The sequence below is a fragment of the Barbatula barbatula genome (genome assembly GCF_947034865.1).
Source record: "Barbatula barbatula genome assembly, chromosome: 19".
Taxonomy (NCBI): Eukaryota; Metazoa; Chordata; class Actinopteri; order Cypriniformes; family Nemacheilidae; genus Barbatula; species Barbatula barbatula.
Window position 1 is genome coordinate 9,277,257 of NC_136782.1, and position 20,213 is coordinate 9,297,469.

Sequence of the window (20,213 nt, forward strand, 5' to 3'; positions counted from 1 at the left end):
TGCTTGTGCGCTCTATCTGGTTCGGCGTCACTTGTGTTACTTCAGTAATGTCATTCGTGAACCAGTGTGCGGGGGTAGAGAAGTATTCATTGATATTCTTCTGTGGAGGCGGTGTTCAACCTATCTATGTCATAGATAGTTGCATTCCAGGACCTGCCGTTTGCTGGGCCAGGTGTCAATAACAGTTGTCATTTTAGTAAAAAGGGCCTTTTCAGTTCTGACACTTAAAGGATGCGCTTGAATACGACAACCTCTTATATAACAAAAGCTTGGGTTAAAATTGATGTCTTAATTCATCGCCCCATTAACACATTGAATTCCCATTTGCACAAATTTCTTATTACATTTAGAAATTGTCTTCCTTCTTTTACAGCAGATTATTATGGTTTTTTGATTGTATTGATTATTGATTTGATTGTAAAATTTGATTATCCGATGAAGTGCGATTCTAATGTTACATCTAATACGTTCAACATATCTCGATAAAATAAATTAACATGTTTAAAATTTCATACTACTACAAACATATCAAACACAGTCAATATTAGCAATAAAATTTCTCTTTTGGTTTTTATCTATAAACACAAGAATCCACCTGAACGTAACATTTTTCACACTTTGCACCTAACATGACAATATTTATGTGTGAAAACTCTTTTAGTATACTGTGCAAACTGAGGGATCACGTTGCAGTGTATATGCATCACATTTAAAGAAATTTGGCATGCAATGATTGTATATGTTTTGATGTACGACATGCTCTAGCTTATTTTAAAACTAGCAAAATGCAGATTTGGAACAGTGAACATGTTCCATACATGAAACTGCTAAGTCATAAAACCCGCTGGATTATGAAAACAGCATTACATTCAGACGCAATAGGAGTGCTAGCACAATGAGAAGGCACACATGCACACACACGCACAAACAGAAAGTTTAGGGCAGTGCTTTTTCCAACCTAGTCTCATTCGTACCTCTTTTTGCAGCTCCACAAATTACGTACCATCAGGTACATATTGCTAGTTTTGAGACACACTGGGGGCGCTAATGGTCTGCTAGAGAATGCATGTCAGTGTCACGATTTGCCTCCGGAATGATTTTACAAATACTTATTATTTGTAATTCAATAGATATTTTCGAGCATCTAAACCCACTCCTACCCTAACCTTAAACTACCCACTTCCCAACCACACAAACACGCAACTGAGAAGTAGAAGTCAGACACGGGTGTTTATTACAAACACTTAAAGCCGTACGATATGGTTGTGTGAGCACAGCAGGTTTTAATCGCGGACGATCGCACTTCAGGAATGCTCTCAGTTGCGGTTTTTTAAACTGTACGATCAAGGTTAGCACATGATGCAATCGGAGTGGGACAGCCAATTGCGTTTCATAAAGTAGCTAACTTGATGACGCAACAAGTCACAAGACACACGAGAGCCAATGCCATTTCACTGTCGAAACTGACGTTCCGGCTGCGATTTTTGAATTCTGTCACTGCACGCAGCCGCTCTGGATGAGAGTTTTCAGCGGATGGAGAGTGGATCGCTTTTGGGTTTATTCTTTGGCCTCAGAAAATTCGCTTTGCTACGCAGCGAAATGTGAAATATAGTTGGTCGGGCTTGCGTTTCCGGTCTGTCACATTTGCATGGGGGTGAATGGAAGTCAATGGAGTGTGACTGCGCATTAATCGTGTGCACAAAATAATGAATGTACACAAAATGCAACATCTGATTCAATGAAAAATATTACACCCCAATATAATATAATATGGTGTTATTAACGTTGCTGTCATTGGAAATTGTGATGCAGGGTTGCAATATGTACCCGATGGTCCGTATTTTGGGGCGCTGCAAAAAGTGTACGTATTTCCAATGAGACCAGGTTGCAACAGTTTTTCAAAAATTGTCAAAACTTACAAACATCATAAGGGTAAAAATACTTTGGCAGTTGTAAAGAGAATTTTGCGTGCTCTGTCCATTTTTTGTACTTTTTGTACTATCCCTATAAAAATGCTCAGCATAAATAATGGATGGCTAATCCACTGGCAGTAGTTGAAGGGGAAAATGCTGTTACATCTTAACCTGGCATATTGAGCGAAAGAGGCAATTTGCATCACTTTGTAATTTTTCACTGGTTACTGGAAACCATGATACTGTGACGGGTATCTTCCCACAGTAATATGACAGGTTTGATGGCTGTACAAGAAAATCAAGCCTTTGGAATGTTAGATGAGTTACAGGACGAAGAGTCAAACACGATTAACATATCTTCAGGCAGGAGATTCATACATTTCTGTAAAGCATAACAAAGACAGAAAACTGTGATAATGTGTTTACGGTTTACAGGAATCTCAACCACTAGTGCGTACCACTAATACAACTGTAGTTATGACAAACTCCAGGTACACAATAATATCTCCAAATTATAAACATTGTCAGTATTTGGCTTACGAGATGTTAAATATATGTTTCCTCTGCTAAAAAATTAGTTTTCCACATCAAAATTAAAATTAAATTTGAATTAAGCTATAATTTACCAGAATGGCTCCACCAACCCTTAGACCTTCAGGACGTAGCAGCTGGGTTAGGGCTGTCTGTTTCAGAATTCAAAGTAAACAGACAGTTAACAGAAAAATAACACTCAAGAATGGACAAACCGATGCAAAGGCAGACTTTCTTACTTTGTGGCTTCTTCTGTCCCCCCTTCTCCGTCTACTTTGCCCTCTTCCTCCATCTTCTGCTCGTCTGAGATCAGCTCCTGGTTCTTATGTCTGCGAATGCACTTCACCACCACCATAGACAGAATCAGCAAAGCAAGAATGCCTCCCACAGATGCGCCAATGGCAACAGCGATGGTCGAGTCTCTCGGAGGAGGCACTACACATAGAAACAGGAAGGGAGATGGACTGGCATTTAGTTTAATGTATGATAAAGAAAGAATTAGAAATGAAATATACAATTATAGATGCACATAAGTAGAGAAGCTGTTTATAACATTGAGTGTAAGTGCTTAAATGCCAGAAAATCTTGTTTGACAGTTTCACGGGTCATGTTCAAGTCTTACATTCAGTAAGGACGAACAACCGGATGGTACCGTGACCCGGAATGCGGTCTGGAGGGTTGCGCACATAACAGTTGTAGATTCCTTCATCGGCTAGCTGCACATCTAAGATTGCGATCGACAGATCGTTCTTCTCCAAATTTCCAGTAAACGTGACCCGGTCTCCAAATCGGCTGGACTTCAGGGGTGTTATCTTGTTCTTGTAAGTCATAAACTTGAAGAATACAACATTTTGATTAAGATTATGATTTTGATTGGTAAGATTAAGTTAAAATTTTTGGATAGCCTTTTTTCAACTCACCATCTCTTCTGTGCTGTTGCTTGTCTCTTGATAGGTCCAGTTCATGGCAAACTTGCTGGGGTCCAGTTTGTAGCATGATGTGAAGGAACAGGGAATGTTGATCTTAGTGCCGTTGAGAGCGTTGATCTGTTGGGGCACTATCACATCCATGGAAGAGGCTGGACAGGCTATGAGATGTGAAGATATACGGGTTTATTTCAGCCATCTGTTTGGTGAGATACTTGACTGTAAATTGCATGTGTTATCTACATTCCTTTAAATACAAAATTACTTGATTTTAAGACCCATGTATAGACGGTTTCAAAGCAACAACATAAACAAATGTTACTCCACATGTGCGCTTTTGTGGTCCAAATTTAACTTTCGGTAATCATCCGTAAAAATGCTTAGCCTACTTGATGGTAGTCAATGTCTGCACAGCAATGTAGCTAGAGGAACCATGTGATTAAAGGTTTTCAGGCTGTTATAAAGCTTTTATATCACACACGGCCTATCATATGTTCCAACGACTGCAGAAGGCAATACTTAAAAAATACTGATTTGCTCAGATATTGGATTGATTAACTCTTTCCTTTATCATTCTCTCATTGACGTGTTCATATTTATAATGACCACACTTTGTGCTTATTATTAATAAAGTGCTGGTAATGCATGTCTACAATAAATATTTAGTTTGGACCTAGAAATGTAGAGTATAATATAGATAATACATAGACCCTAATACAGTTATATAATACATCTCCAATGCTAACATACACCCATTTCTAACGGATGAAGCCTTGGCCTAGAAGAGAGGTCATCAGGTGGTCCCCAACCTTCTCTGGGTGTTTGACCCTTAACCAGAACACCCTCCAGTTAGCGGGTAAACAGTGACTGGCCAGGTCACTGCCCTTCTCCTCCAGGCTTCCAGCTTGGGTCGTCTCTCTTGTGCCAGAGCCAACAGGAGGCTCTCTCTGACGCTTCTTCCAGCCTACGAACGGCTGCTTTCCTCAAGTACCCTCTCACTACAACCTTTGTCAATAGATTTCACGCAGATTGAGCTGGGAATCCTTGACATCCGACTTCCAGCGTCATCAGCCAAGTTGTCCACCCCTTGTTCCGGCCGTCTTGGAAGAGTAAGTGGTATTTGCGTTTTTTCCTCTCTGCAGCTTCCTCACAGCCCTCCTCCCATGGTACCATCAACTCCACCAGGACTAGAGTTGTAAACAGTACCGCCTTGGGGAAGTGGAGTTTCCTCCCGAGGTCGACCTCCATTTCCCATCCCTGGGCTGACTGCAGGAGATTTTGCCTGGCTTGGCTGCGGACGGCAGGTCTTTGGCCATCTTTCACAAAGGCGATGTTACTCAGCAGTGGTCTTGCTTTGGCTGGTTGTTTCTTTCTCATTTCCTGCTCCAGGATGTCTCTGAGCCCTGCCATCACCTTATCATGGTGCCACCTGTATCTCCCCTGTGTCAATCCCGCCACACAACCTGCACATTGTCCTAAGAGAACCTTCTGTCTGGTCAATTGCATGCTGTCAGCCCACTTACGGCCAGATCTTGTTCTGACTCCTGCTTCCCTGGTGAGTTGGTCTCGAGAGTCCCCATATGTCAGGGACAGTCTGCACTTAGCAACTTTAAACTCATCCACCACTAGTCACAGATGTAAAGCTGGGTAGTATTCCCAACCATCTTCTAGGGTGCTTGTTGAACTTCCTATCCATTCCTTCAACAATTGATAGGAGCACCTCGTATAAGGTGAGAAGCCACATGAGTCTCGAGAGCAGGCCATGTTGGTAGATCCAGCACTTGTATTTCCCAGGCAGGCCAGACTTGTCAATCTTCTTCAACCAATTTTCAACTTGTTTTCCAGTACTGGAGATGCTGTTCTTGTCTAGAACTAGAAATTGCCACCTCCGTACCACCCAAAGTGTAAAAAAATGTGGTTCAACAAACATAAAGAGAGCATTTTTGTAGTGCATTTTTGGGAAACGCAGGTGAAACAATGACTAACATTCGCAAAGTGGCACGTAGAATTGCTTTTAAGTGCCAAGATCCATCGTTATTGGGAAACGCAGCCCAGAACGATTTACAAACATAGACTGGAAGTTAACTTTGGGCTAGACATAGTCCTCTGATGAAGCTACATTTTTATTTATTGGGGTTCTTGATCATTGTTATTATGAAAATGCAATTCAATGACTTCTAAACAAAATTGCATGAAATATTTTAAACTACGCAAAAATTAACTTAATAAAAACGTTTTGGAGCTTGAAAATGTTTTAGTAAAAGGCTTTTATTTTCTCTTACTGCTGCATGAGATTTTATTCATGAAAAGAAAGTTTTTTGCTTCATGTTAATATTTTATTGCATATAATTTTTTTAAAATTGTATTAAAACTACTCAGCAGTTATTGACTCTTTGCTGAGGTCTACTTATGTTTGTGCCACATAATGTTTATGTAAGTTGCTCCTGAAACCGTTTATATGAGATGATGAGTCTTGATTGTTTAACAGGAAATTTTGTTTCATAAATCATTTTACGTAAAACATTATTCTATTTCCCACCAAAGCAGGAATTTCATGAAGAAAAAATGTAGGGCAGGATCTTTTGTCCCTTGAGAACTGATTGAAGGGCAAAAGGTTTGTAGTTTACACATCAACCTGCTCCTAAAACACCAACATTCTGAAGTCAAGTTTATTTTTATCGTGATGCGTCCCAATTTTGGGGTATAACCGTTGTTTTCTCTTATTTCCAAAAACTATTTTCTACAACAGTACTCTAAAATTATTATTATTATTACTATTTAGCTATTGGTCACTTCAGCTGTTTGGCAAAAATGATGTAAGAGGAAAACTTAACATTGTTTTTAAAGATTGCGAAGACATTTGTAACAACAAGTACGGAATGGTACACAATAAAACCAGGATAGGTATTAGGAGAAAATTATTTTAGATTTCATGCCGATGATCTACACATTCACAATCATAAGTATGAAGCACAAATGTTTAGATGTAAATGTTGTGTGTGTGTGTATGGTGGTAAAGTGAGTGTGTTTTCTCCACCTCTGCACCATTTCATTCCTCTGCAGTCTGGAGTTTTTTTGTTTCTGGACAAGTTCCCACTGCTGCTGCAGTGATGGTTTATCGGCCGGCTCTCTGCAGCAGTAACAGCAACTTCGTCACAGCCCACAGCCCTCCTCCCCTCCACCCACCCACCGTCCCTCGAAGTGCTGCAGTTTAGTCTGACACCCTCCCTTAAGAAAAATCAGGTGTCCTTGTGGATAGAGAGCAAGAACTACAGCTGCTCGACATTGCAACATACGCACACATGTGCAAACTGCATGTACTGTATTTCTTTTAAATGATATTTACTATTACAGTTTTCAGTTGTTTAAATCCAGAGTGACACTTTACTATTATTAGTAGTATTTTTTAAACTTGTTTTGCAAGACGACTTTAATGCTACGATACATATCTATACCGAGAGCTACATTTATCATGTTTAATGCACACAAGCAGCTCTGCATCAGGTCACTGCAGTCTGTCTTTCAATGTGAGTGAAATTTACACACACACACAGACGCATGCACGTTCAGCTGAAGCACACACATGCAGAGTCAGCACTCAGCCGGGTGTGTTACTCAATGCCGTCACTACGTCAATATCAGCCCTCACCCACCCCTTTACCTTCATGTATATTTAGTTCACTGCTCTCTACGACACTGCAGACACTCTTAAAATCTTTCACATATCTCATGCACTTTTCACAACTGCATTGCTGCATAGGCTGAAGCTGAACCCTTAAACAGCTACTAACAACACAAATCTTAAGCATCTGCGAACCATGCGGCATGACATTTGGGTTTATAGGAGCATGAAAACAGAGATCTGACAAAAGCAGCACAAGGGGGTCCCAGACGACAGCTCTGTACCAATCTGATGTCTATGAATACCATTATTCCCTTCAAAGCGTGCTGTAGGCATAAAATACTGCAGTGTAGCTCTACCTCGCTCTCTCACAACAATCCCTGACAAACCTCATCCCTACACCCTCCCTGCACCGTCTGTGTCCTTTTGTTGCTTTTTTGCTTCTCTGAAGGTTACAGTAAAAGGAGAGTTGTGAAAAAGGTACATTGTGTATGCAGTTCAAGTGCATGATGCACTCCGATGCGACACTGACTTAACAGCAGCGCAAAAAACGGAACGATTCTGGCAAACACTTGCCACAATAAATTGACTGTAATATGGTGTGCATCATTAACAAAGGTTAGTGTTAAAATGTGAGTTAAAATCAGGCAATTGTTCCTCATTCTAAAAAAATCCATAAACACGACGAGGTCTCAAGAAATATCTGTGTACACACAAAACCACTAAAACAGACTCAAAACGATGTTAACAGACCAGTATGTGGCGCTGTAATTCTGCCACAGAGATGGATCAAAGACTGAGATGACTTGGAGCATGGGCATAAACCTAGCATGTAGTCCGCCATTATTGCTGCTGTTACGTGACATAGCAGTCTCCACTATGGGACCCAGTTTCAAGAAATTGCGGTAACAAGCTCCCAAAAGCTGGATCTGTCTGGACTTTCGATAGAAGATACAAAATATTTACGTATACAGCTAAACGTGACGACGGGGCCAAACATGTTTACTTTTTTCCTTGTCATTTAAGAGGGGTTTTGTCACAGCCGGTGGACGCATAGATGCTCTTCTGTGCACAGCTTACATGACAAAACGAAAGGTAAACAATGATATTTGTGCTGATATGCGACGAAGAAGCTTACAGCACAACAGAGTGATAAAAGATAAATGCTGGAGAATAATAAAGGATGTGCTTTGAGACCCAGTGAGTACTTGGAGCATTAAACTGGTAAATCAACTGGTAAATCATTCATTACAATAATATGTTATCGGGAAATAAGCCCTGACAGTGTGATCAGGACCCGACGTGTGTATAGTGCAGACAATTCGGCACAAATCCAGAAATATGTGAGAATACACACTTTTATCACAGAGCTAACTATTACACCCACGTAGTTAACGTAGATGGTAAGGCAGATCTATAAACTAGTATATGCCTATTTGTCTATCTGAAACCAAGTCATTGAACCATTAAGCATCCAGTGGTTATCTAATAGGCCAATGATGAGATGAGCTTGTCTCTAGGGGGGGCTGTGCCCATTGAAATCTTGAATCATGGCTGAAAAGCAAAAAGAGGGTGAGATGATTGGTTCAGTGCCTTGAACTACAGGCATCCATATGACACCTGAGCATACAACTTTGAATTAATTATACAATTTCTAGTATTTTTAATAGGTTTAGATCCCATCTTAAATATGGCTATATTATGTATTATATGGCTAATTAGATTGCGGGGATGACATTTGGTTAAATCATTTGATGTAATTTTCCCCTACTACTTGAACAATTCTGAAATTATGTTTTTACGCCCTCTAGTGGCTTTGTTTAAAAACTACAGAACTACCAGAACTCACATTATCTCTGGCTCAAAATGTAAAAAAGGTTAAAGTTATAACATTTTAGAGAGAAAATATTTTGCTGCAAAGTGTTTATTTGTATTGCGTATTTACATTTATTAATTATAATTCTAAACATATTAATATAATTGATATATGAGTTGCACGATAATATATGAGTTGATCATTCATATTTATTAAACACAGCATTTAAATTAATATAACTATATTTTTATAAAACCAAACTTTAATATACAGTATAAAGGTTTTTAAAGTAATGAAGCATACATATTATCTTTAGATCTTTTTGTTAACCCGTATAAATAATTTAAATTCAGTTGATTCTGTATTGATATAGTCAGTATCTGCCTTCTCAAACTTTCACTGCAGCAGTGTTTATTCCTGCCTTGTAAATGTGTTTCAATTCATGACATTTTTTCATAATGATCTCTTCATCTTCAACATAAAAATGAATTGCTTTGTGACCTGCGAGAAGTCAATGAAAATGATGTTGCTTTCCATGTTCTGTGTGATGGGCTGTTATCCGCACGTGTCACACTTTCAGGTGCACGTGCCTCACAAACTCTGAGTCTGGATCAAACCGGAGTTGACTGAAAGTTTAAACCAAGCATTGTTCTACAGCTGAACCTGATCTGAACCGGGTTGGGTTTGTCTGGTAAATGCTCCATCTTTCTGACTGTGGCTATAATAGGCTTTGCCTCTTTAATGTATCAGCCAATTCAACTTATCTGAATGTAAAAAGTTTTGCTATTGTGTATGTACACTGCGCATCAACTGATGTTAACAGGTCCTTTTGTTATAAAAAACCAACTTCTAAATGCAGATTTTTACAGAAAAAATGAGTAAATGTATTGTTCATTGTTAGTTTATGTTAGCTAAGTTAGAATAATTAATATTTTTGTCATGTGTTATTAAATAAACATAAGACCTAACATAATAATAGGAAAAATGTATATAATATTGAAGGTATGAACAGACATAATGTACACATACATAAGCATGTGTACTTTATTGTATGGCTTATTGCTCAGGTGGTTATATTATTTTGTATATCTTAATTAACTTTGACGGGAACATTAATATGTCTTATGCAAATATGTTACAGAAGTTCACCTTGGTGGGCATTAACATTGAAAGAACACAAAAGCCTGACATATTCATCAGATGAAAAAATCTAAACTAAGACTGATGCAAACACTTAATAAATGTTATAGAAATGTCCGCATGTAATGTAATAATCATAATGAAATGACCTTATGGAGAATAAAAGCATGTCATGATCTCTTTAAATGGCGTTTTATGACGCTCACCCAATGGCAACAGTATCGGCGCAGTAATGGTGCCTGTGATGCTCACAATAACACACACATTACACAGGTTTTTTATATACTGTAAGTGACAGGGAACCTGTTGTCATGTTTTTCTGTGTATTAAGGCCGCAGCATAACCATTTGACATATTTATGATGTTACAGCATTTGCTTGGTAATAGCAAAGATTGTTTGCGTCCAGGAAGACACAAGCGATTGCGCAAACGTCTGTTTGACAGGTTGATGTATATTATTTGAAATCAAACCTATTTATGACATCGAGGCTCATCTTTACGCGTTATTATGATCCGCACGCACGTCAATAGCCTACACAACGCACCCTCTCATCCCCCCTCACACACAAACACAGAAAATGGTTTATCATTTTAAAGAAATAATTGTGTATTTGTTTTATTTTTGTCCATAATGTAAGCGATTTCTGTGTACTTACCCAAACACATCACCAACGCTACACAGGATAACTTAAAAGCTTCCACCCACTGCATCCTCCCAGACTGTAATACAATTGGCATTGGTATTCGCTGACGCTAAACTAAAAAATAATAATAATACAAAATAAAACTAAACTGACAACGCCTGAGATCTATTTCTCCCTTACAATCATAGAAAAGGGCGGAATGTGTTTTTGTTTTATGCTACGGTATGGCTGGCAGTGTCTGTAGAGGATGAACTGGTTGATATTACGGTTGCTGTTAAACAAGTGTGCATGGATTGTCAGGGTTCAAATGAACCACCCTATACGATTTTTATAGCATCTTTTCAAAACGATCCACACCTAACGTATCACAAAACATGTGTAATCGTCATCGTGCATCTACACTGAATTTCCTTCTTCATTCAGGAGGAAAGAACATTTCATGCGGCCGTTGCAGCTAAACCAAAAACAGATGGAGCCTCACGCAGAAGGACCACCTCTCCCCATCTTATCTCCACTGTACAAAAGAGTGCAGTGGAATGAGCAGAGCTAAAGGGAAAAAAAACAGGTGGTGGTGGGTGTTTTATGGTCAACCAAAAAATTTGACTTTCTCACAGTAGGTGGGTTTCTTTGGTAACCTATTCACAAAGAGAACCCGTGGGTGCGCCTGTTGGAACAAGTAGCGATTTCATGCTTATGAGATGATAAAGAGGTAAGGTTGAGTGGCTGAAGATGCCCAAAGACATACAAAACCTATACATCACTGACCGCTGTTGACACCTGAAAAATAATGAAAAAGGACACCAAGACAGCTCAATAATAATGATTTCACGATGGTATTTACAAAAATAAATGAATAAATGGACATTAAATACTGATTTGCATTATTCATGTATTAATGCTTGGGAAAAACATACAGCAGAAGGATTCCATCCATGGTTTATTTTATGAATGTCAGAAAACTGAGGCTGCCTTTCAATAAAGCAACAGATGGGTAACGTTATGACTCATTAATAAATTACCTGTTTTTTTTAATGCCGTTGTGGCTATTTTTTCTGATGCCTTGCAGGCATTCTTAAGTAATGTGTGCTAATGTTGCTAGCATACTTTTACTAAATCTCACAAGAGCAATTTGCTTTGACTGTCTGTGTATAAAAAAAGTTTCTGTGCGTGACTCATCTGTAATTTAGTTTTACACTAAACAATACTATTTAAATTCATGGCGATGAGCATTTTCCTCATCATCAGGCTTCCAGTCAGAGGGAAGACGTCAGTTCAGGTTTGGCTTGACGGCATCATTGTTGTGAATGGGGAACCGTGCTAGTTCCGGACACACAAACAAACAGATATTTTGTTATTTTCTATGTAACGTCAACTCAATGGTCATAATCCAATTTTCATATGCAGAGAGGTTTGTATAGGACACATGGACTTCTCACTTAGTTCACCCAAAAATGCCACTTTTTAATAATTTACTCATCCTCATGTAATTCCAAACCTGACTTTCTTCTGCAGTCTGAACTTTCAATATTTCAAAATGTCTTCTTTGAATAAACAAGTCCCTTTAAAATGCTGTTTTCCTTTACTCCCCCTCAAGTTGTTGCAAATCTTTATGAATGTCATTCTGCAGAACAGAAAAGAAAGATATTCGGAAGATTGTTTGTTTCCAAATTGTTTTGGGGCACCATAAACTTCAATAGAAGAGAGAAAACTACTTTGGTGGTCAATGGTGCCCAGAACTGTTTAGTTTGCCAAATTCTTCATTTATTGTCCTGCTGTGTTCAACAAAACAAAGAATGTTATACAGTTTGGAACATTTTAAGGGTGAGTGAATGACAGAATTTTGAACTACTGAAATATATTTTTGGATGATTGATCCTATTTGTCACTAGAAAAGGAACTGATGTGTAAGTCATTTCATAAAAGGAGAACTGTTTTACATACCATTGTAACATAGATGCTGTCTGCATTTTGAGGGCTGGATTTACTGGCCATTTTTCCCACAGGCAAAGAATTGTTAGTAACCTGGGAAATAAAAAACAAAACAAACTTGATTAAGCTCCAGTCCTTTTATAAGAACCAACCTTGATCACAATGAAATAGCACCAAATCCTGATCACTTATATTTTGGGGGTATGACATTTTACTACCGAAATGTCAAATATTAATAGTCTTAAAGCTTCACCTAAAAATACTTTCAAATGGATTACTTTTTTGAAGGCTTTGTGACTATTTTATTAAGTTCACATTTCGTTGCTGCACGGACTTACAGCGAGTGAGGGGAAATGTATCTAGAGAATATTGTTCAGCTGAAGAAAAGATGTCTAATACTGGAATTGGTTTACAATACATCATTTACAGTTTGTCTTGTGAAATCTTACATACCATGGTAACATAGATGTTTTCCGCAATTGGAGTGCTTGCCTGAGTGTCCATGTCAACAATAGACAGAGAACAGTTTTTGACCTGGATTGTAAAACATAAAACAAATTTGACTAAGCCATGCCTCTATAAGCATGAGGCAGAAAAAAAGGAAACTTTTAAATTGGTTGAAGTTACTAAATTGCTTGGCCTAAATATATAATATTGTTCCCTTAAAAAATGTAAATCGATATTTGGTTTCTTTTCTGCTAATAGTGTTATAAAGCAATAAAATCAATTTGGGAGCCTTAAATATATTAAAAAGTTAAAGGAGTAGTTCACTTTCAAATAAGCCCCAGTTGACTTTCCATTGTAGGAATAAAAATGGAAAGTGTGGGAATTTAGATCCATATATAGATCGATATAAAATGGATGATTGATTTTGTTTAAATCAGATGTATTTTAGTACAGGACATGATTGTGAGCAAAGGTTTGGACCAGAGAGGTATATCGTTGCCAGATGTTGGAATGTGGTCGGGGGGTTGCATGTTCTGCTTATGTGTGTGTGTAACAAGTTTGGGGGAAGAAATGTGCACACTGAAGGATTTTATCTTATTGTGGTATTAAACGTGCCTGTACATTTAAGATGCTTTAGGATTCATTAAAGATTACTAATTGTGCATAATATGTTGAAAATATAACCAAGTGTGTGAGTTGAACTTAGCGCTGATACTGTTGAGTGTATTCTTCCACAGGAAATACTATGTATGTGTTAAGATCAGGTTACGCACAGAGCGTGTTGGGCCTCTATAATTTGTTACAGATGAATGGTGGTTTGAAAAACAAGGCAGTGAGCTGATTGGCTGGAGAGCAGACAAAGGGGAGACGATCTGATTGGACCCCAGCTGAAGAAGAGGCACCCCAAGAAATATTATAAATATGCTGTGAAGTTGTTTTTCTGGGTCGGTCGGGCCGTTGTAAAGATATCAGTTCTTTTTGTAAGACTGAGTCTAAGGCAGCCCACCCACCCATCAGCTGGTGTACACAGCTGATGTATTTTGTTTTAAGCTTCTGATCAATAAACTTCAACGTTTTCTTAACTGGCCTCCTCTCCAATTTTGAACGCGCAGAACATTGCTTAAATGTTCATCAAAAGTCAATGGGGGCTTATTTTGAAGTGAACTACTACTTTAATATATCAGAAATAAATATTATAAGTTGCACTGGTATGAGGGTCTAGTATACAAATTATAATGCAATTGTTTTACATACCATAGCATAAACATTGTCTGCATTTGGGGTGCTGGGTTGAGTCCCCATGTCAACCACAGGCATGGAATTGTGTGAGACCTGTATAATGAAACATATAACAATTTTAAGAAAATCATGAAATTAAACTCATTTCAAATTTGAAATGGAATTTTGTGGTCCAGATATTTATATAAAGTAGAACAGCCTTCAATGTCCCATGTTGCAACCGTCCCCAGTCTCCCCTACATTATGTCGCGCAAGGGTGATGAAACGCAACTGAGGTAGGGTATTAACACATAAAGAAACTAAAGTATGTTTCTAAATAATACTGATTAATTAATGACCCCAGTAGATGGACATCAGAACTTTGTTGCAAAGCAGGGTAATGGATGCAGAAAGGAGAGATGATGATTTTGAGGGAGGTAAGCCTTGATAAACAAATTACTGAACATCCCCAGCCAGTCAGGTCTCAGACATTAAAGGAAAATATCTCAGGAAAACCTGTCACGTCTGTAAAAACAAAATTGTCTTTGGAATGTTGTTTTAAATATTAAATATTTTATTTATATTAGTTATGTTTCTTGTAACCTGGAAGGCAAATTGTAAGTTTTTTAAAATATGTTATTATTCATTGTTATCATAGTGAAATAAAGAACCAAATACAGATAGAAACTAAGAGCGGAAATGAGAACAGCTGTGTGAAAGTTTCACAGATAGTATGTTACCTTGTATCTCATTTCCGCAGTCTGAACTCTGGTTTCAACCTCTGCTATTTTTTGCCTAGATGCAAAAAATAAGATAAAACTGCCACCTTATATACTGTATCTGCAAAATGTGTGTTTTCAATGACACGGTACCTTAAGGGATTCTTTCTCTGGTGGGGGGATCTGCAAGTTCTCCTCACCAAAAATACTGTACCAATGAGAAGCACAATTCCAGTCACCGAAACCACTGCCACCCACCAGGGATGATGTCTCTCCACGTTGTCCACACCTGAAGTGTTTCTTCTTGTCAGTGAAGCTGAAGAATTCATAAGAGGAGAGGTTGGAACTCTTTTGAATTATCATATGATGTTTACAAAAGTTTTAATAGTACATCAATTAAATAAACAAAATGTTAATTTTTTAGTTAATTTAATATGACACAATGCAGTAAATGAGAGACAGACATAAAATTGATGAAGGTAAATGAGGAATTATTGTGTATTGTGTAAGTCTCCCTCAGGTAAGTCAAAACTTTAACCATAGCCTGTGCTCCTGAACTGCTATAAATGTTACTGTCCAAATATATAGAGATCGTATGTGTCCCCCGAATAATACTACAAAGTAAATATTTTGGCAAAAGTCCGAGAAAAAATCTGATCGTGATTAAACCTGAAGACAATGTAATAAACAAACAAAACCAATTCATAAAGTTCGGCCTACTTAATATTAGATCACTAAATTCAAAGGCAGTTATTGTAAATGAAATGATCACGGACAACAGTTTTGATATACTCTGTTTTACGGAGACCTGGCTTAAACCAATTGATTATTTCGAACTAAATGAGTGTACCCTACCAAGTTACTGTTATATGCATGAGCCACGTCCAGTTGGTCGGGGTGGCGGCGTCACTACAATATTTAGAAACTTTCTTACTTTAAATTCAGAGAACAGAGTATAAATTCAAACGATTTGAAGTGCTTGCGTTGCGTTGAACATAATTATTCCTAACAAAAGTAAAAAACCATTGCTTTCTTTTACATTGGCTACGGTGTATAGACCCCCTGGTCCCTATACTGATTTTCTGAAAGAGTTTGCGGACTTCCTATCGGACCTATTGGTTAACGTTGATAAAATACTAATTGTCGGAGATTTTAATATCCACGTAGATAGCGCTAACGATGCATTAGCAGTGGCGTTTACAGAACTACAACAATCTTTTGGGGTAACACAACACATTAAAGGACCCACTCATCGATTTAATCATACACTAGACCTGATTATATCTCACGGAGCCGATCTAACCAATATAGATATTATGCCTCAAAGCGACGATGTCACCGATCACTATCTTATAACGGGTACTTCAGCCCTTTAACTCGTTATCGACAGGGTAGAACAATTACCTCCACTACTAAAGATAGTTTCGCAAAGAGCTTGCCAGATCTGACTCCTTTAATAACCATACCAATAAATAAAGAATCGCTTGATGACATGACCAGCAAATTGGGCACTATTTTCTCTAATACATTAGAAGCTGTCGCACCTACAAAGTCAAAAAAGATTAATGAGAAAAATATTGCACCATGGTACAATAGCACCACTCGCAAACTAGCGCGCAGATGAATAAAATCGCAATTAGAGGTCTTTAAAATGGCATGGAAAGAGAGTGCAAATTGTTATAAAATTGTTATTACTCTACATTACTCTGTAATCCTGGGTCTGCCGTGGCTAGAGAAACACAACCCACAAATATAATGGAAGGAACACCAAATTGTCAAGTGGAGTGAAAACTGTCTTTCTACCTGTCTGTAACCTATACACCCAGTTATACCACTCAACACCGTCATTACTTCAAAGGACTCTAAAACCGCGCAGCTTCCTCCTGAGTATGCAGACCTAGCAGAGGTCTTAATCAAAGAGGGAGCATCACAGTTCGGATTATCGAACAGTCCTTCTGTTTTCCAGTCCTTCATTAACGATGTATTCAGAAACATGTTTGATCGATAGGTCATCACTTACATTGACGACATTCTGATCTATTCAAGCAATCTCAAGGATCACATCCAACACGTGACAACGGTATTAAAGCGCCTACTTCAATATAAATTGTATGCAAAGGCAGAGGAATTTGAGTTCCATCAGACATCGACATCTTATTTGGGGTATATAATTTCACCAGAAAGAGTTGCCATGGATGACTCTAGAGTCAAAGCAGTACTTTAATGGCCGAGACCTCATACTCTGAAGGAATTGCAACGTTTCCTGGGATTCGCTAACTTCTATCGCCGATTCATTTGTAACTTTAGCATTGTGGCAGCTCCCCTTACCACCATGACCAAACGCTCAACCTCTCGTCTCACGTGGTCTTCTCAAGTTATATACGCTTTTTTTAGAATCTGAAGGAGAGATTCACATCTGCACCCATACTCCATCATCCGATCCTACTCAAAGTCAAACAATCACACGGTCATCTTCACAGTGGTGGACAGATTCTCTAAAGCTTGTCGTCTTATCCCTTTACCCAGACTCACCACAGCCGTGGAAACAGCGGAAACACTATGTAACTGGGTGTTTAGATTTTATGGTTTACAAGAAGACATCGTATCCGACTGAGGGCCACAGTTTACCTCCAACATATGGTCTGCATTCTTCAAACAACTCAATGTTAATGTCAGCTTAACTTCTGGATATCACCCGCAATCTAACGGACAAACGGAGAGAATGAATCAATAACTCACTGGTTTTCTGCGTTCGTACTGCAGCCAAAACCAACATGGCTGGAGCAGATACCTTATGTGGGCCGAATACGCACAGAATTATCTTATCAAACCTCCCACTCCCTTTAAGTGTATCCTGGGATATCAACCTCCTTTTTTCCTCTGGTCGGGTGAGCCCACTAATCTACCTTCTGTGAATGACTGCAGAACAAGCACATCAGCATCTCCAACGAGCCATCAGGATACAAAAAGCGCAAGCTGACCGTCGCCGCAGAGCCAACCCTGAGTATAAGCCTGGTCAGTGGGTATGGCTGTCCACTCGAGACCTTCGACTCAGACTCCCCTGCAAGAAACACAGTCCTAGGTATGTGGGTCCTTTTAAGATTGATAAACAAGTAACTCCTGTGTCATTTCGGTTTATATGACCTCCTACTTATTGCATTTCTCCCACTATTCATGTTTCCTCGTTGAGACCCGCTGGTGGTCCGAGAGAGGAGAGGGAGGAGACAACCACCGGGCAGAATCCTCAGCCCCTGCGGATAGATGGTGAGGAGGCTTATCTGGTTCGTGACCTCCACGATTCCAGACGTCGGGGCAACAGACTCCAGTATCTGGTCGACTGGGAGGGGTACGGCCCGGAGGAACGATCTTGGGTGGAGGCCAGAGATATCCTCGACCCTTCACTCATCACTCAGTTTTATCGAGACAATCCTGGTCGACCGGCCCCTCGACCTCGTGGAAGACCCCGGCGTCATCCGCCTCCTTGCTCCTGCTTCACTCCTCGATCGCCACCAGAGTGAACCATCTCCCGAGTATGAAAATGTATCCGGACTTCGCTTTCCATAAACCCACATACCAGAACTGATTGCACTTGCACCGGAACCTAATTGGACTGCCTATTTAAACCTCTCATTCATTCACACTCATTGCGAGGTCTTGTTTTGTTCCGGCATCATTACTGAGCGTTATTGCTGTCTGATTATCCTGTGTCTACTTTGGAGAGTTTACTTACCTTGTGATTGTTTGCTGCCTGCCCTGATTATCTGCCTGTATTGTGACTACGAGAGTGCCTTGTGTGTTTGCCGGAGATTGACCCTGCCTGTACGACGACGATTGAGTTTAACGTATGCAAATGATTCCTCAGCCTTCTGGTGCTTCATTATAATTACTTTGATTATGGGCAGCTAAATGTGGTGAAATATAGGAATTGATATGTAATATAAGTAATTTACCATACAATGTTCCACAATCTCATGCACCTCACATAACCCATTTTACTAATAATCTACTATGTGGCTTAAAGACAGAATATCCTTTAAAGATAATTAATATTTTAGAGTTGGAAACAATTGTGTTTAGATTTTTTCTTTTGAATAACATTTCAATGCATATAGATGCATTTTACTTCCCCATCAGGAGGTACAACCAAATCAATCACTTCCTATAAAAGGCACCAGAAGACTTTTGCAACAAATTTACATTGAACAGGCTTCTACTTGGTTTTTGCCTGTGCTGCCAATTTCATAAATATAGTTTTAAATGACTATTAAAAGGTATTTGATGAACTAGCATTTTAATTGTTTTACATGGTTGTGCCAAATGTCAAATACTACAAGTAAACAAATTAAAAAGAAAACACAAACTAAATGTTATTACCTGAGTGGACAATAAGCTGTGTATCATTCTTGTAGAAAATGCCATCACGCCGCAGTTTGCACGTGTAAGTTCCATTGTGCTCATGTGTCACTGAATGGAGAACAATATCAAAACTCCCCAGCTTCACATTTCCCTGAAGCAGCACATGGTGACCAGGAGTTATTGCGGTCTGATTCCCAATTTGGTAGAGGATTATTTCATGCTTAAATGACATACCCTGCTTTAAAAATGAGAAAACAATATCAGCATTTATGACAAATGTTTGAGGAAAATAATACTAAATATATCTACCTTGAATTCCCACTCCACATTAAGAGAGCTGGGGTCCAGATGTCCAGGACATTGACTGAAATTACACAGCAAACAGACATCTGTTCCAACATTAACCCTCTGTTCTGGGCTTGTCATCACACACGCATGGGTTTCATATGCTGTCCATCAGAAAGGGTAGAACATTCAAACAAAGTGAGTTACACTGATCACGTAATAATAATACAAAATCAGCTTAGGCTTACCTGTGAAAATGAATATTGCTGTGAAAAGGTACCACATCACTTGGCATATAAGGACAAAGGGGTAGTGTAACTCAGACATTATTTACCCTGTCTAATGAGCAGTGTAATGTGCTTTCTCACACTTCTCTGTGGTTGGTTATCTCTATCTGAAACACTGCAACCACTTCCTACACTTGATGCACTCCAACGCGTGATGTGTTTTACATTCATGCATATTCTACTACACAAAAGACCACACGCTTAGTTTTGCTGAAAGATAACAGGTTTATCAGTGCTGTAAATGCAGCTGTCAGTTTTAATTTGAGACGTTTTTTTAGTTTCTCTGACAAAAAAATATGAACGATAAAGAAACATAACAATGACACTCCCGAAGAAGGACATAAAAAATGCATTTTACATTTTAGACATTGAAGAATAAC

At 38.8% G+C, this 20,213-nt stretch overlaps 2 protein-coding genes across 3 annotated transcripts; both read right to left on the reverse strand.

Moving 5' to 3' along the window:
- Positions 1-392: 392 nt before the first annotated feature.
- On the reverse strand, positions 393-10,834 carry scn2b (sodium channel, voltage-gated, type II, beta; the record flags this gene model as incomplete). 2 transcript variants are annotated; one of them, XM_079481163.1, is made up of 6 exons in its annotated part: positions 10,605-10,834; positions 3,365-3,531; positions 3,067-3,277; positions 2,684-2,879; positions 2,540-2,596; positions 393-2,295 (listed from the first exon to the last, which is right to left on the reverse strand). In XM_079481163.1, the coding sequence occupies exons 1-5, from the start codon at positions 10,684-10,686 to the stop codon at positions 2,587-2,589; spliced, it is 666 nt and encodes a 221-aa protein (XP_079337289.1). In that variant the 5' UTR covers positions 10,687-10,834. The 2 variants fall into 2 exon arrangements, with proteins under 2 accessions (XP_079337289.1, XP_079337288.1); XM_079481162.1 differs by lacking the exons at positions 393-2,295; positions 2,540-2,596 and having other exon boundaries at positions 2,680-2,879; positions 10,605-10,807.
- Positions 10,835-11,403: 569 nt separating this feature from the next.
- Positions 11,404-19,924, reverse strand: LOC306909017 (uncharacterized protein). Its single transcript, XM_079482354.1, has 9 exons — positions 19,795-19,924; positions 19,571-19,710; positions 19,280-19,499; positions 15,059-15,221; positions 14,927-14,981; positions 14,223-14,300; positions 12,975-13,055; positions 12,534-12,614; positions 11,404-11,909 (listed from the first exon to the last, which is right to left on the reverse strand). The coding sequence occupies exons 1-9, from the start codon at positions 19,871-19,873 to the stop codon at positions 11,865-11,867; spliced, it is 942 nt and encodes a 313-aa protein (XP_079338480.1). The 5' UTR covers positions 19,874-19,924; the 3' UTR covers positions 11,404-11,864.
- Between the last annotated feature and the right edge of the window lie 289 nt (positions 19,925-20,213).